This window comes from Dasypus novemcinctus, chromosome X, assembly GCF_030445035.2.
Source record: "Dasypus novemcinctus isolate mDasNov1 chromosome X, mDasNov1.1.hap2, whole genome shotgun sequence".
NCBI lineage: Eukaryota > Metazoa > Chordata > Mammalia > Cingulata > Dasypodidae > Dasypus > Dasypus novemcinctus.
Genome location: NC_080704.1, coordinates 106,509,612 through 106,522,511, shown reverse-complemented (window position 1 = coordinate 106,522,511; position 12,900 = coordinate 106,509,612). Strand labels below are relative to the sequence as shown.

Sequence of the window (12,900 nt, the reverse complement as noted above, 5' to 3'; positions counted from 1 at the left end):
ACTAGAAAACGACCTTGAATAAAAGGGTCAACTCAGATCAGCAGAATATGTCAGCCTACATGTAATATCAGGTGTCAAAAATGCTTTTGACCTTGAATAAAAGGGGGAAATGGAAAGGACAAATGACTTTATATGGCTATAAGTCTCCAAAAAAGAGTCGGAAGGTCATCAGAGGGGTCACTCTTATGCACACCTCAGCAGGATCCCAGATACAGACAAAGTAGATACAAGCCCAGGTATTGGTTCTTCTGGGGGCTACAGAGACCCACAGGTTCTATGGTCATGGCAGATGGAGTTCAGTGCCATGTCAGTTGGCCCTACTTTGGAATTTGTGTTCCTGAGTGTGATGGAGTTGAACTCAGACGTGATTTTTGTTCACAAGCCTCTCCTGTTACTTTTACCGGACCTGTGGTAGGCGCTGGTGTTTGGTGTATGCTCAGGGGACCAGAATGTCTGGACTGTCCATGTGATAGCCAGGCCCTGAGCCTCAACAGACCTGCAATTCCTACCCTCTGGTTTATTGAACTTATTCCATCCAGCTAACAGGGAGTTGAAGAAGGTCAACCACCATACCAGGGAGCCAAGAGTGCCTACAACTGCAAGCAGGCGAATTGCATCCATCATCCATGTGGAATCTAAGCCCCTTCTCGAAATAGAGGTGGAGTGGACATAACCATCCTAGGGTCCACAGGATGGAGGAATAGGGTCTGGATAATAGTGGACTTACTGATATTCCATTCTGGGAATATTGTGATTAGTAATGGAAGAAAACGTATCATTAATGTGGAGAAAGTGGCCATGGTAGCTGCTGAGGATAGGGAGAAGGAAGAAGAGATATGATGTGGCAGCATTTTCAGGATTTGGAGTTGTCCTGGGTGGTAATTCAGGGTCAGTTGCTGGACATTGTAGGTCCTGCCATGTCCCACTGGGTGGACTGGGTGAGAGTGTAAACTACAATGTAAATTACTACAGAGGTGGTGCACCAGTGCTCCAAAATATATTCACCAAATGCAATGAATGTATCACGATGATTAAAGAGGTTGTTGATGTGGGATGAGTGGGGTGAGGGGGGTGGGGCCTATATGGGGACATCTTATTTTTTGAATATAACATTAAAAAAATAAATAAAGATTAAAAAAAGAAGATATACTGTTGAGAAAACCCTTCAGAAAATATAGTAAGGAAGGATCATGTGTTTAAGGTGCTGGAGGGGTGGTCATCTGGTATAGGGGCAAGCTTCTTGGGAGTATGTAAGTGGTCATTTTGTCATAGTGTGTTATATCATTGAGTGGAGATCCGTAAAATGAGTGTGAAAGTGTACCCACATCCCTGGGAGACCTGATGTTCCCAAATAGAGGGACTTGTGTCTCTCTCGAGAGAATCGCTGGCTCCCAATTAGTTAGGGAGTCTACTATGTCAAGCCCTCAGCATTATTGCAGTATCTGTAAATCTGGTCCCTCAATAGTGAACATTGATTATCACAGTTGCCCTGAGGGGAGGGGGAAAGAGGTATAGCATAGATGGAAGGAGGGCAACTGGGGGGCAATGGAAATGCTCCACAAGATCATGCAATGAGTGATACAGGCCATGTTAACTTACAACTAAGGTGGATAAAAGTCTATAAACTAAAATGTAAACCATAATGTAAAACATAAGGAAACAAAAAAATTCGAAATTTGTACAGTATAAAATAAAAACAATAATGTAAACCAAAATGGAACCATGTTTGGTAGCTACGCTTCACAATCTGTACATCAGCTGGGGCAAATAGAACATGAACATGTAAAAAGATCATTGCTGGATAAAGGGGGAAAGGGTTTGATGTTGGAGATCTGGGAGTCTCCTATATTGTGTGTGAATTACTGTGATCTAAAACTTTTTTGAAGACAAATTTAAAATTAGAAAAAAGAAAAGAAAGGATGTATACGCTAAGGAAGAAATGAAAGGAAGTGCCTTGCCACTGTACATACAGGGCAACACCTATTACAGTGATGAAAGGCAAAACGTTAGAAACAAAGATTTATAATATTTTTCATTTTATTAATACACCAATTTATTTTTATTTTAGTATTTCTAAATTAGTATGTATTCTATTTCTAAACTTTAAACCCATCATTATATTTCAACTTCCTATTAACTGAATTTGGCAATATATTAGGATTCATTATTGGCCCAGAATAAGACTTTTACTATAGTAGGCAATTTGAGAAAACCACTTCCCCTTTTACTCCCAATCTGCCAGGCTATTATGGATTTGATGCTTGCAATTCTAGCATTAGAAAGCCATGCTTTGGTTAAAAGAGTTGAACTGCAAGCATCCCTGGAATGCGTAAAAAATAATAAAAATTAACACTGTCGAGCGAATTTTTAAAAATGATTTTACAGGTTTATCCAGATCCACCAATGGGACGGTGAGAAGTGAGCAGCCCGTGGGCGGGGTCGCGGGAAGGGGAGCGTAAATTGGAGAGGGAAGGCGGCGGGTCAATAGGGCAATAAAAGTGATTTTTAGGAAGGTCCCAGAAAAACCCTCAGCAGAGTGGGTTGGAAGCCGAGTGGCTTGTCTGGCGCCTGGGAGGAGCCCCGCGAACTGCCCTGCAAGCCCGTTGGGCTGGTGGCGGGTGCGTCAGGAGTAGAGGCGCCTGGCGCACCAGGAAGTGACTCTTCCCTGTTCGTTTTTTATCCAGTCACTGCAAAGCTAGGCGCCTCTCTAGCCCTTTCCTTTGCCGCCTCAGGTTTGTAAGACGATTTCTTGGTTACGAAGGTAAGGGGGTAAATAGAGAACCCGGAAAACCCGATTTAACCCTTGCTGTACAGAAAACTGTTTCCTGCGCCAATCTGCCCGCGGGCCGAGGAATTGAAGAAGGTAGGCGGGGGGCGGGGGGATGAGGACCGGGATAGGACCAGACGATGGATGCACAAGGTCAAGTCCAGCCTGGGGTCCGCCAGTGCTCTGACGCCCCCTGCCCTGCCTGACTCCCCTGGCCCCGCAGCCCGCCCGAGTTATAGGATAGACTTTCCAAGTGTGTGTTCTTTGTTAACCCCAACCTAAGATCGGATGGGCAGAACTTGATCAAAGGTGAAGGAATCTAATCCGGGGAAGGAAGGAGCTGACCGCGCGGCTTGCAGTCAGGACGCAGCAGTAAACTGATCTATTGGTCTGGTTTTGTAAGGAACCGTGTCTGAGGCCAGGCCAGGCTGAAGAAAGTGTGAACAGAGTATCAGCAGGATGCCCAACGGTGGGTGAACATTTTCTTCTCCAAGGGATCTTTGGCCCTGTGGGGATCAAACCTACCACATAGTCTCTGGTTTGAACCTATTTGAGCACATTATGCAGTTACCCGTTCTAGTCCTTGGGAGTTAGTCTACCTTCCTATCAGGCTGCCCTGGACTCTAGGTCCCTTTTTGATCAATTCCTTGGGCAGGAATAGAGCAATTGTCACACATATTTGTTTTGTTTTATTATGTTTTGTTTGCTAAAGGGAAAAACCCACAACACATTTACTTAAAAAGGAGAAACGGTAAGAAGGAAGTAGGCTTTTCTGTGAACAGTTGTCCACTCTGACATTAAGAAACAAAGAAACTGAACTCACCCTGCCTCATATTATTGTGCTGCTTTGAAAAATTATTTCGTTACAGAAATGACTAAATGTGATGAAAAGCTCTGTACCAGAAATGATGGCTGTTTGGCCCCTGAAATAGTAGGATTCTATTTTAATACATATTTGATAATGCTGATGAAGAGACCTAGACTGGGCCCTCATGCTGGGATACAGGACAAATGGGCCTTAGTCCTAGGGGCAGTCACTAGTGAGAGGACCCACTCATTCACAAGAAAGTCTAAATGTAGTAGAGACCAGATAGCTGTTTTCCTTGTCCCTCCTCTTCCAACCCCTAAATGGACCAGCAGCTTCCTTCATCCTTCCTACTTCTCTCCCAACCAGAGGGACAGGCTCCTGGACTAGCACCCGGCTCCCTGCAGTATGGGCTCCATTGCCACTGGATTCCTAAGCCCCTTCCAGGCCATTCTTTATTCTTTGTCTCCTGCTTCTTACGCTCACTTCCTCTCTCTGGCTTTTGTTCTCCACATCAAATACATAAATTTCTCTCACCTTCAAAGCATACCTATCGTGGGTCACATGTTCCAGTAGTATAAAAAGGGTGTCCAGAGCAGGCCTTCACCTTAACACCTTTCAGTAGGCACTAATGCAAAGGGTTGGGAAAGGTTTTTTTTTTGTGTGTGTGTGTGTTGTTTTTTAAATTTCTCAGGTAATTGTACTTATCCTCATACCACTTGCATGCATTATTGCATCTTGCCAGTTTTGCGGGTTGGGGACATTGAAGCAAAAAGAAGTCAAGTGACAAGCTTCAAATCAGAGGTCAAGGAAGGGCAGTGATACACGTTGAACACCTACTGTGTTAGGCTCAGTCCTGAGCATTTCATGCATAAGAGGTCATTTAATTCTCATCAGAACCCTGAAAGGTAGGTACTCTCAGTCCTATTTTTCTAGATGGTGACACTGAGAATCCTAGAGGTTAAGTAACTTGTCCAAGGTTACATAGCTACTGAGTGACAGGGTTGGGATTAGAACATGACTCTGAAGCCCATGTTCTTAACATTTACAGCTGGTGGCCTTTTACGGCGATGGAGTAGAGGGAGGCCAGGGTGTTGGTACTATTAATACCTGAACTCTAGACCAGCTAAAATATATTCTGTTAGAAATTTGAAATCCCCCAAAACTGCTTATATCATGTGACAGTTTCTTTAGTACTTTATAGTCATACAAAATGGTGTATAGGCTAAATATAGCACCCATATCAACATCATCTAGTTTACCTATTGATCATGGCATTGTAATTCAGCCATATAGAGGGAGTCATGGAAAAATTTTTGCTAACAAATCCATCACATATATCGGGCTTTTAAATATATATCATTCTGAATTAAGGTGTAAGTTAACATTGGGATGAAATCTAACATAGAGAGCAAGGACAAATGAAGTAATTTCATAGCAGATGAATCAGGTGTCAGGCTAAATCCATTCAAATGTCCCAGGTACTTAAAAGAGGTACTTACACAGTGATGGACAGAACACCTAAGGTAAATAGCAAAAAGAAAAAGTCCTAGTTGGAGGAAGAGGGATCCCTTTCTCTTTCCAAAGTGAGGTCCTCCACTTCTATTCTCAGACTCCTGTGTTCTAACTCTTCCAGCTTTTGCCTCATAGTTTCCCTCACTATTTCTTCCCCCCACTCCCCTATTTTTTCATTATCATCATTCCTACTCAATTTCGTATTGTCATTAAACACATCATGACAACTATCATTGGCACTTATTAAACTTTAGTCAGGTACGAGACACTGCTAAGAGCTTTACAAACATTATCTCTTATTAATCTTCCACTAAGTACTTTTTTATTAAGTATCTTTATTTAACTCTTACAACCACCATATAAGGTAGGTACTATTACTATCTCCATTTTATAGATGACAAAAGGAAGGCAGAGGGAATGATTAACTTGCTGAGGGCCACCTAGCTAGCAAGTACCGGAGCCAGTGGACCCCCCAGTTCTGTTTGACTCTATAGTCTGCATTCCTAAAATCTCAAAACCTTCATTTGCCCCCAGTGCCTACCCCTTCCTATTGCCTTAGGTCCCTTCTTCCTTTTACCTCAGACTTATTCGATGTGTCAATACCTTTATTACAGGCATTTCCCTTGGCCTTCATGGTGCTGCTCTCTCCAGATGCTCTTTCTGGGTCACCAGTGTCTCTTCTTGTCCTCCAAATCTTGGCTTTTCTCCAGGTTTAGTCATTGGCCTTTTGCTCTTGACTCAAATATCTCTTTTTATCTTACAATTTGCACTTCTTATGGGCACTTGACCAATTCTCTAGTCCTAACTTCTCTCCCGACTTGTAGTACTGCTTCTCCACTGACTTGTTAGACATTTCCATTTGGATAGTTCCCTACCATTTCAAACACAACATGTCTCAAACATTAACTTTCTTTTACTAAGGTTCCTATTTCATCTTTATTTCTCTATGTAAAGCCTCCATCAGCTCATTCACAATAAAGTCCATATTCTTTTCAAGGATCATAGTTCTTCCACATTCTTACTTTGACTTAAATTTTCATCTTTGTTGATTCTGTTCCTTAAAATGAATCTGCTGTTTTAGCCATACCAGTCTACTCACTGTCCTCCAGACATCTAATTCACATCCATGGCATCTCTAAGGCACGGAGTTGCTGAGGGCAGGGAGAGGGAAGAAGAGATGTGATGTGGGGGCATTTTTGGGACTTGGAGTTGTCCTAAATGATATTGCAGGGACAGATGCTGGACATTATATATCCTGCCATAACCCACTGAATGGACTGGGGGAGAGTGTAAACTACAATGTAAGCTATAATCCATGCAGTGTAGCAGTGCTTCAAAGTGTATTCACCAAATGCAATGAATGTGCCACACTGATGAAAGGTTGTTCATGTGGGAAGAGGGGGGATGGGTGGGGAGTGGGGTATATGGGAGCCTCATATATTTCTAATGTAATATCTTGTGTGATCTATGTATCTTTAAAAACATTCGCTAAAAAAAGTATATATAAAAAAAAGACCTAGTGCAAGGCCTACCTTGTCTGGAAAGCCTTTCCTGACCACTCTTCAGGAACTCTGCATAATGTGTTATTTACTGTCATCTTTTACTGTGTCTGCATTTGATCTCAATCAGAGTCTAGCCTTTGTGTCCCCTCCATTATCTAGTGTGGCACAGTGCCTTGCACATGGTAAGTGCTTACTAAATATTAGCTGATTGATTGGCTGTTGGGTGTGAGGGTGAAATAGGGGAGCATTTGGCCATAGAAGATAGCCAAAGAGCTAAACTTTTTCCTGGAGGACAGGAATGCTTTCCTCATCTTTTTATTTTGGGAACCTAAAACAGTGCCTAGCATATAGTGATTCAGTTCTATTCAACAGGTGTGCTTTTACTGAATTTCTACTGTGTGCTAGGTGCTGGGGTTCCATTAGTGTTTATAGATGAATTAAGGGGATTGGGAGTTGTGTATCCATATCCTATTTTCTGCATGTCAAATACTTACGTGCATATAAATTTCAGGATGTTTCTTTAGTTGGTAGATATTAAGAGAGGAGTCATTTTGTGGTCCCAGTGCACAACCTGAGATGCTTCCTCTCCAGGGTGGGTCTCCTTTCTGACCCAGGGCTGCGTCTCAGATTGGTCACAGCTCTTTTGGGAGCACAACATGTGAGGGACATTTCACCCAGGTGGTAGCTAAGAAGTATCAAAGAAGACCCAAAAAAATCAGAAACCACGCCAAGATCTTAGACTCCTAGATGGTTCTGGGCAGGAAAAGTAAGGCCAAGGCTGATGTCCATTACCATTAACAAGTCTGAATCTGTGAATCTCCTGAAATTCTGTATTCCTAATGTAACCAATGTGGCATTGCATGGATTCATGGGGTCTCCTAAGGTAGCTTACCTGGGGCAAACTTGGGGATATCTAGAGAGTGTTAGTGGAAATGCTTTGGGATCATAGAAAATGTTCTTGTCTTTAACTGTATTTTTTCCTTAATGGAGATATTAAACTGGGACCTTGTCCCTGTAAAGGTCCAGGGCAAGTATGCTGAAAACCGGAGACCTAGAGAGATATTAGATGGGATATTAGATGGATTAGAAATGAATAGTCCCATAGCAGCCATGCAAGCACAAATATACCTCAATTAATGCAAAAAATTTATTTTCTATATCAAATTTTATTTGAAAGCATCAAGGAGATGAACTATTTAAAGGAATCCAACAATGAAGCTTTTTGTAACAAGATTAATTACCTCCTGATAAAGCTGGGTTTTTCTTATATTAGGTGTGCCCATCTGTTCTGCGTTGTTGAGTAGGCAGTACCAGATTCTATCTCCCAGACTCTTCTCCCAGACCCTATCTCCCTCAGGGCATGAAAGTCAAATCTTCTGAATGATGAGTAAAATGCTAGAGAAAAATGGTGGCAGGAACTACTTAGACATAGTAAGTGTTCAGTACATATTTATATAATAACTGAAGTACCTGAATTATTTTATTCAAGGTAGCTGATATTGTGACACCACTCTGGAGGCTGAGCTGTAAAGAGAAGCTCGAGGTAAATGCTCAACTTAAGTCTTGGCCACTCCACTGTAGCAGGGGAATGGTGCTAGACTAATAGGGAGCTTGACAGGACAGCTCTACCCAGATGCTCCAGTAGTTCCTTAAACTCAATGTGCTAATGACTCCCACATTTTAACTTTAGGCTGTTTATATTTTTCAAAATCTGGACTCATATATCCAAATGTATATCCTGTTTCCTTTTTTCCTTGCTTTTTTGTTATTTTTATAGCTCTTTACCTGAGGGTAGTAGTGCCCTTGCTGTTTTATATATAGCTGCACTTTCCAATACAGTAGCCACTAGCCACATACGGCTATTTAAATTTAAATACAGTCAGTTCTGCTATAATGGCTGTTTTGAAAGTGGGAATTTGTTCCAGCAGATTGATATTATTAGGGAACGACTTGGGCATAATGTGAATTTCACATTTGCTTAGTAGCGATTTCATCTGTGAGAAACACTAGGCGAAAGACGGAAAGTGCACCCAGCTGAACTGAGCTGCGTGTTAACACACAGGACACATACGTGCACATTTCTCAAACACCTATTGGCTCCCTCAGTTCACCAAGTGTGTCTTGAGTTATACCTGGATCCACATCTGGTATTAGAACTTTCCTCAATGGTAACTCACAAGCTGCAACCCTTCTGATGCCCACTTCCTCAAGCAAACTTCAGATCTTTGTTCAAGTCCCATGTTTATTGTTGTATTTATATATTTCCTAGCCACTTAACATGTGCAAAATGGTGCTACCATTTTTATTGGGCGTCTATCCATTTTTGTGTATTATGGATGAAGCTTTTGAATATTGTACACCTAAACCCATTTTTCCCATAATCCCTATGATTTTCTTTTGCAATTTTGCATAGTGTGGTGATTTTTAGAAGCACATATGTCACATTATAGCAATACTGACTGTTAATTAAATAAGTTAATTAAAATTAAAATTAAAAATTCAGTTCCTCATTAACACTAGCCACATTTCAAGTGCTCAGTAGCCATATGTGGCTAGTGGTTACAATGTTGGGTAGAGCAGGCACAGAACATTTCCATTATTACAGAAAGTTCTACTGGACAGCATTGATATATAGCTTGACTGTTCAGTCTGAAAGGTAAGATAAAATGATGAGCTTACACAAGAGCTCTTTTTTTTAATTTTTAAAAATATATTTATTTTGTCTAAAAAGATACTTAGATTACATTAAAAAAATAAGGGATTCCCATATGCCTCACTCCCCACACTTGCCACTTTTCCCCACATTAACAACCATTACATTTTTAAGGAGCTGAACTGCCAAAGAAAAGTGACCAACAATGGTCTTAGATTGCCCTTCCCTCAGGGAAATCTCTGTACTTGTACCTACAAGAAAGGAAGTGCTAAATCTGTGACTTTTCCATGAAGGCATCCTCCCCAGGCCCGTGCAGATGTTAGCAATGCAGCTCACTCTTGACCTTCCCAGTACCTTATTGGGTCTATTTCTTTCTGTTCCATCATTTTGGGTTTCTCCGCTGAGGCCATGACCCAAGAATCTGTGGGATGCCCTTCTGTTCATTTTCCATTCTTTGAGGTGATAGGTGCAAAAATCTTTTGCTCCATTGCTTATATATATTTTTTGCAGGTGAAATTTGAAGCTCAGAAGAAAATTTTACAAATACTAGAGTCTTATCTCTAAATGCTCAGTGGATTCAATGTGACATTAGCTGCACTCAGAGCTAAGGGGCTCTCTTGTTTTCTCCTTTGTATTATACCTTTTGTAAGTCCCTACCTCCTCATTCCTTATCTATTAAGTTCCCTTAATGGTTAATGATATCCGTTAATATTTACTTGGAAAAAAAAAATATTTACTTGGTACTCTCGGGGACAGACCCTGTTCTAAGTAATTAACATGCATCATTGTCTCATTTACTGTTTACCAGAACCCTGAGGTGTAGGTATTGTCATTTTACAGATGAGGACATTGAGGCACAGAGAGATTAAGTAACTTGCCCAAGGACATACATCTAGGAAGTACCAGAGCTGAGGTTAACGCTGGTCAATCTGATGCAAAGTCTACTTTCTCAACTACTTTATTACTGCCTCCTTAGAAAGATTTCAGACTTCTAAAACCTCCTTAATGAGAAGCATAGCTTCATATATGGCAGAAGTTGGCAAATTATGGCTCTCAGGCCAAATTAGTCCTACTACCTGCTTTTGTAAAATAAGTCTTATTGGAACCCACACAAATTCACTTTATATATTGTCTGGCTGCTTTCACACTACTTTGTGGATTTAAGTACTTGTGACAGGGACCATATGTCCTGCAAACCCTAAAATATCTGCTATCAGGCCCTTAACAAGAAAAATTGCTGATCCCTGCTTTATGGCAAGATTGGAATTCCTTTCCTCTCAGTCTATGGAGAATCTTGATCTTCTCAGCCTGGACTTTCACATATACCATACCTTCCAAGCCGGCATCATTTGTCCTCACCCAGAGAACATTCCCCACTTTCCCTTTATTGTCCTTGGATTTCATTTGACCCCTTCTTGCCCTCCTGTCCTTTTCCATCTCCAGCCTGTCATCAGTGGTTATAGAAATAAGTCTACCTTCTCTGTGAACTGAGTTTCAGATGGCAATCCAAAGACTGTAGGGTAATACCTGGGAACTTTGGAGAGGTCAGCTGAAGACTGTGACTAGTGGAAATAGTAAACCCAGGACTATGGGGAAAGGGAAGGCATAGATAACAGTGCCAAGGGAATGGAGAGGAGCGAAAAAAAAATTGTGGTCTTAAAGGATAAGGTTGTATGGAAGTCTTTGATGCAGATACTAATCACAAGGTTAATTGTGGTTCCTTTTAGTTGGGTAGTCATTATAATTTAGTGATAGAAATCGCAACCTTTGTTTTTTCTTCCTCTAAAATCCATATGCCTGATACACCGTAAGCATTTAGTGTTGCTGCTGCTGCTATCACATCATTGTCGTCATCATTTTATGCTATTTTCCATATTTTGGAATAAGCAATCTTCTCCTTATTCCAGTTATCTTTACCATTCCATATTCCCCTATCCTTGAAAACTAGAGCTTCCTCTTATAAATCTGCCTTAAAGAATTTGTAGGGAAGTGGGTGCTGGAGAGGGAAATCATGGTGGCATATTTCTAAGAATTCATTCTAGTGCCCGTTCCCAGATTCCATTCCTGAGCTTTCCATTTGCCTCATTTTCAATAAACTCACTTGAAACACCATCATTTTGTATTAGTCACACTGTTTAATATCCATATGCCTTAAAACTCTAGTTCATTAGGGCAGGCACTTGCATGTTCTTTTTTATCCCCCCTGTGTGCTGAATTAAATGAGTCTATGATGTCAGTGTTTTCTGTTATTCAGTAATAAAAAACCCATTAGAGTTTATTTTCCTCTTTAAATCTGAACAGAAAGCAGACATTGTCGCATTGAATATTTGTGCCATGAGAGAAATTATTGAGGACTAGTTCATTTAAAATAAGCTACTAATGGCTAGACCAGGAAACAGGATTTCTTTGGAAAAAATAGCTCTGAGCTTGAATGAGGTACTTTGTTGATATCTGTGTATGCCTCATTGAAGGAATTTGAAGTGCTAGACATTTTTTCTTAAATAATCTTTTTAAGAAGAAAACCATATAAATCAAATTCTTTTTCTTTCCTTAGACAGGAACATTGTCTGTGTACAATGTAATCATCTGAAAAATATTCCAAGAAACACAGTCAAGTGGTACAAGTAAAAAGGAACAAGGGCTGGTTGAAGATGACTGGGGGCATTGCAGCCTGTAACAGCAGCGAACCTGACATTTTAATGATAGAGCTGCCTCTAGTGCTAGAGGCAAGGAGGAGCTCTGTAGTGAAAGCATACCTCTTACATGGGGAGAATATAGCCAGTTTTTCATATCAGGGAGGGTGGAGGAGAAGGATGAGAACTGCATCTAATACTGTAAATGTCAGGCATCTAAGGCATTTAATAGTGGGGAAGTATTAGGAAAGAGTCGTCTTGATGACAGCAGTATTGGTGATGTCCAGAGTATTTGGAAGGCTTGTGTTTTAGCAGAAAAAAATTGAGAAATATCATGAGAGGTGTAGGAGTGGTGGTAAAGCATCTACATCATAAAGTTGGCCTCAGACATTTTTTATATTCATCGGTTTCACGCAACCATTATTTATTTAGTGCCTACTATGTGACAGGCACAGTGGTCTCTGCCCTGTGGAACTTTAAATGAAAGACAAAAGACTGAGGACTGAACAGGACTCCAATAGAACTGTCTTATCTCCTGTTAATTCTGACCAGCACCCTCCCTCTTAATGTTTCAGGTTTCTTACACTTTGATGGTACTTCCTTGGTAGGACACATCTTGACCTCCAGAATTTCCCTATTTGGATACAACTCCCTTTCTAGGATTACTTTCCAAAATTCTTCCTACATGGCCCTCATCAGCCTTTTTCTCCCATTCTCTTTAGTGACTGTTCTAAACTCTTACCTCTCTCCTCAGAATTCCTACATGACCTATCACCTTTACCCCTGATTTTGCAGAAGGCCATGCCTTGTTCTTCACTGAAAAATTAAGGCCAGCATCTACATGTGTAACTGAAATCTTACTCCTTGTCTCTGTGAAAGAGGTGGTCGGTCCTTCCCCTGTCCAAGCCTTATCCTCCCCTGTTTGGAATCATTCCCTTCTACTTCCCCAGGATCCTCAGTCCTCCATTAAATAACCTCTTTCTCCTGCTTCTTAACTCCCTTTCCCCAAATCAATCAGTACTTTA

The 12,900-nt window shown here is 41.0% G+C and overlaps 1 protein-coding gene across 1 annotated transcript in view; it reads left to right on the top strand.

Moving 5' to 3' along the window:
• Positions 1-346: 346 nt before the first annotated feature.
• The window catches only part of TRMT2B (tRNA methyltransferase 2 homolog B), a 38,848-nt gene continuing 26,294 nt past the window's right edge, over positions 347-12,900 (top strand). The window contains 11 exon segments of the mRNA XM_071212974.1: positions 347-411; positions 2,733-2,863; positions 7,129-7,206; positions 7,209-7,288; positions 7,291-7,360; positions 8,083-8,132; positions 9,753-9,887; positions 10,686-10,778; positions 10,780-10,786; positions 11,797-11,841; positions 11,844-11,866. Of these exon segments, the coding sequence (XP_071069075.1) occupies positions 347-411; positions 2,733-2,863; positions 7,129-7,206; positions 7,209-7,288; positions 7,291-7,360; positions 8,083-8,132; positions 9,753-9,887; positions 10,686-10,778; positions 10,780-10,786; positions 11,797-11,841; positions 11,844-11,866 (777 nt within the window).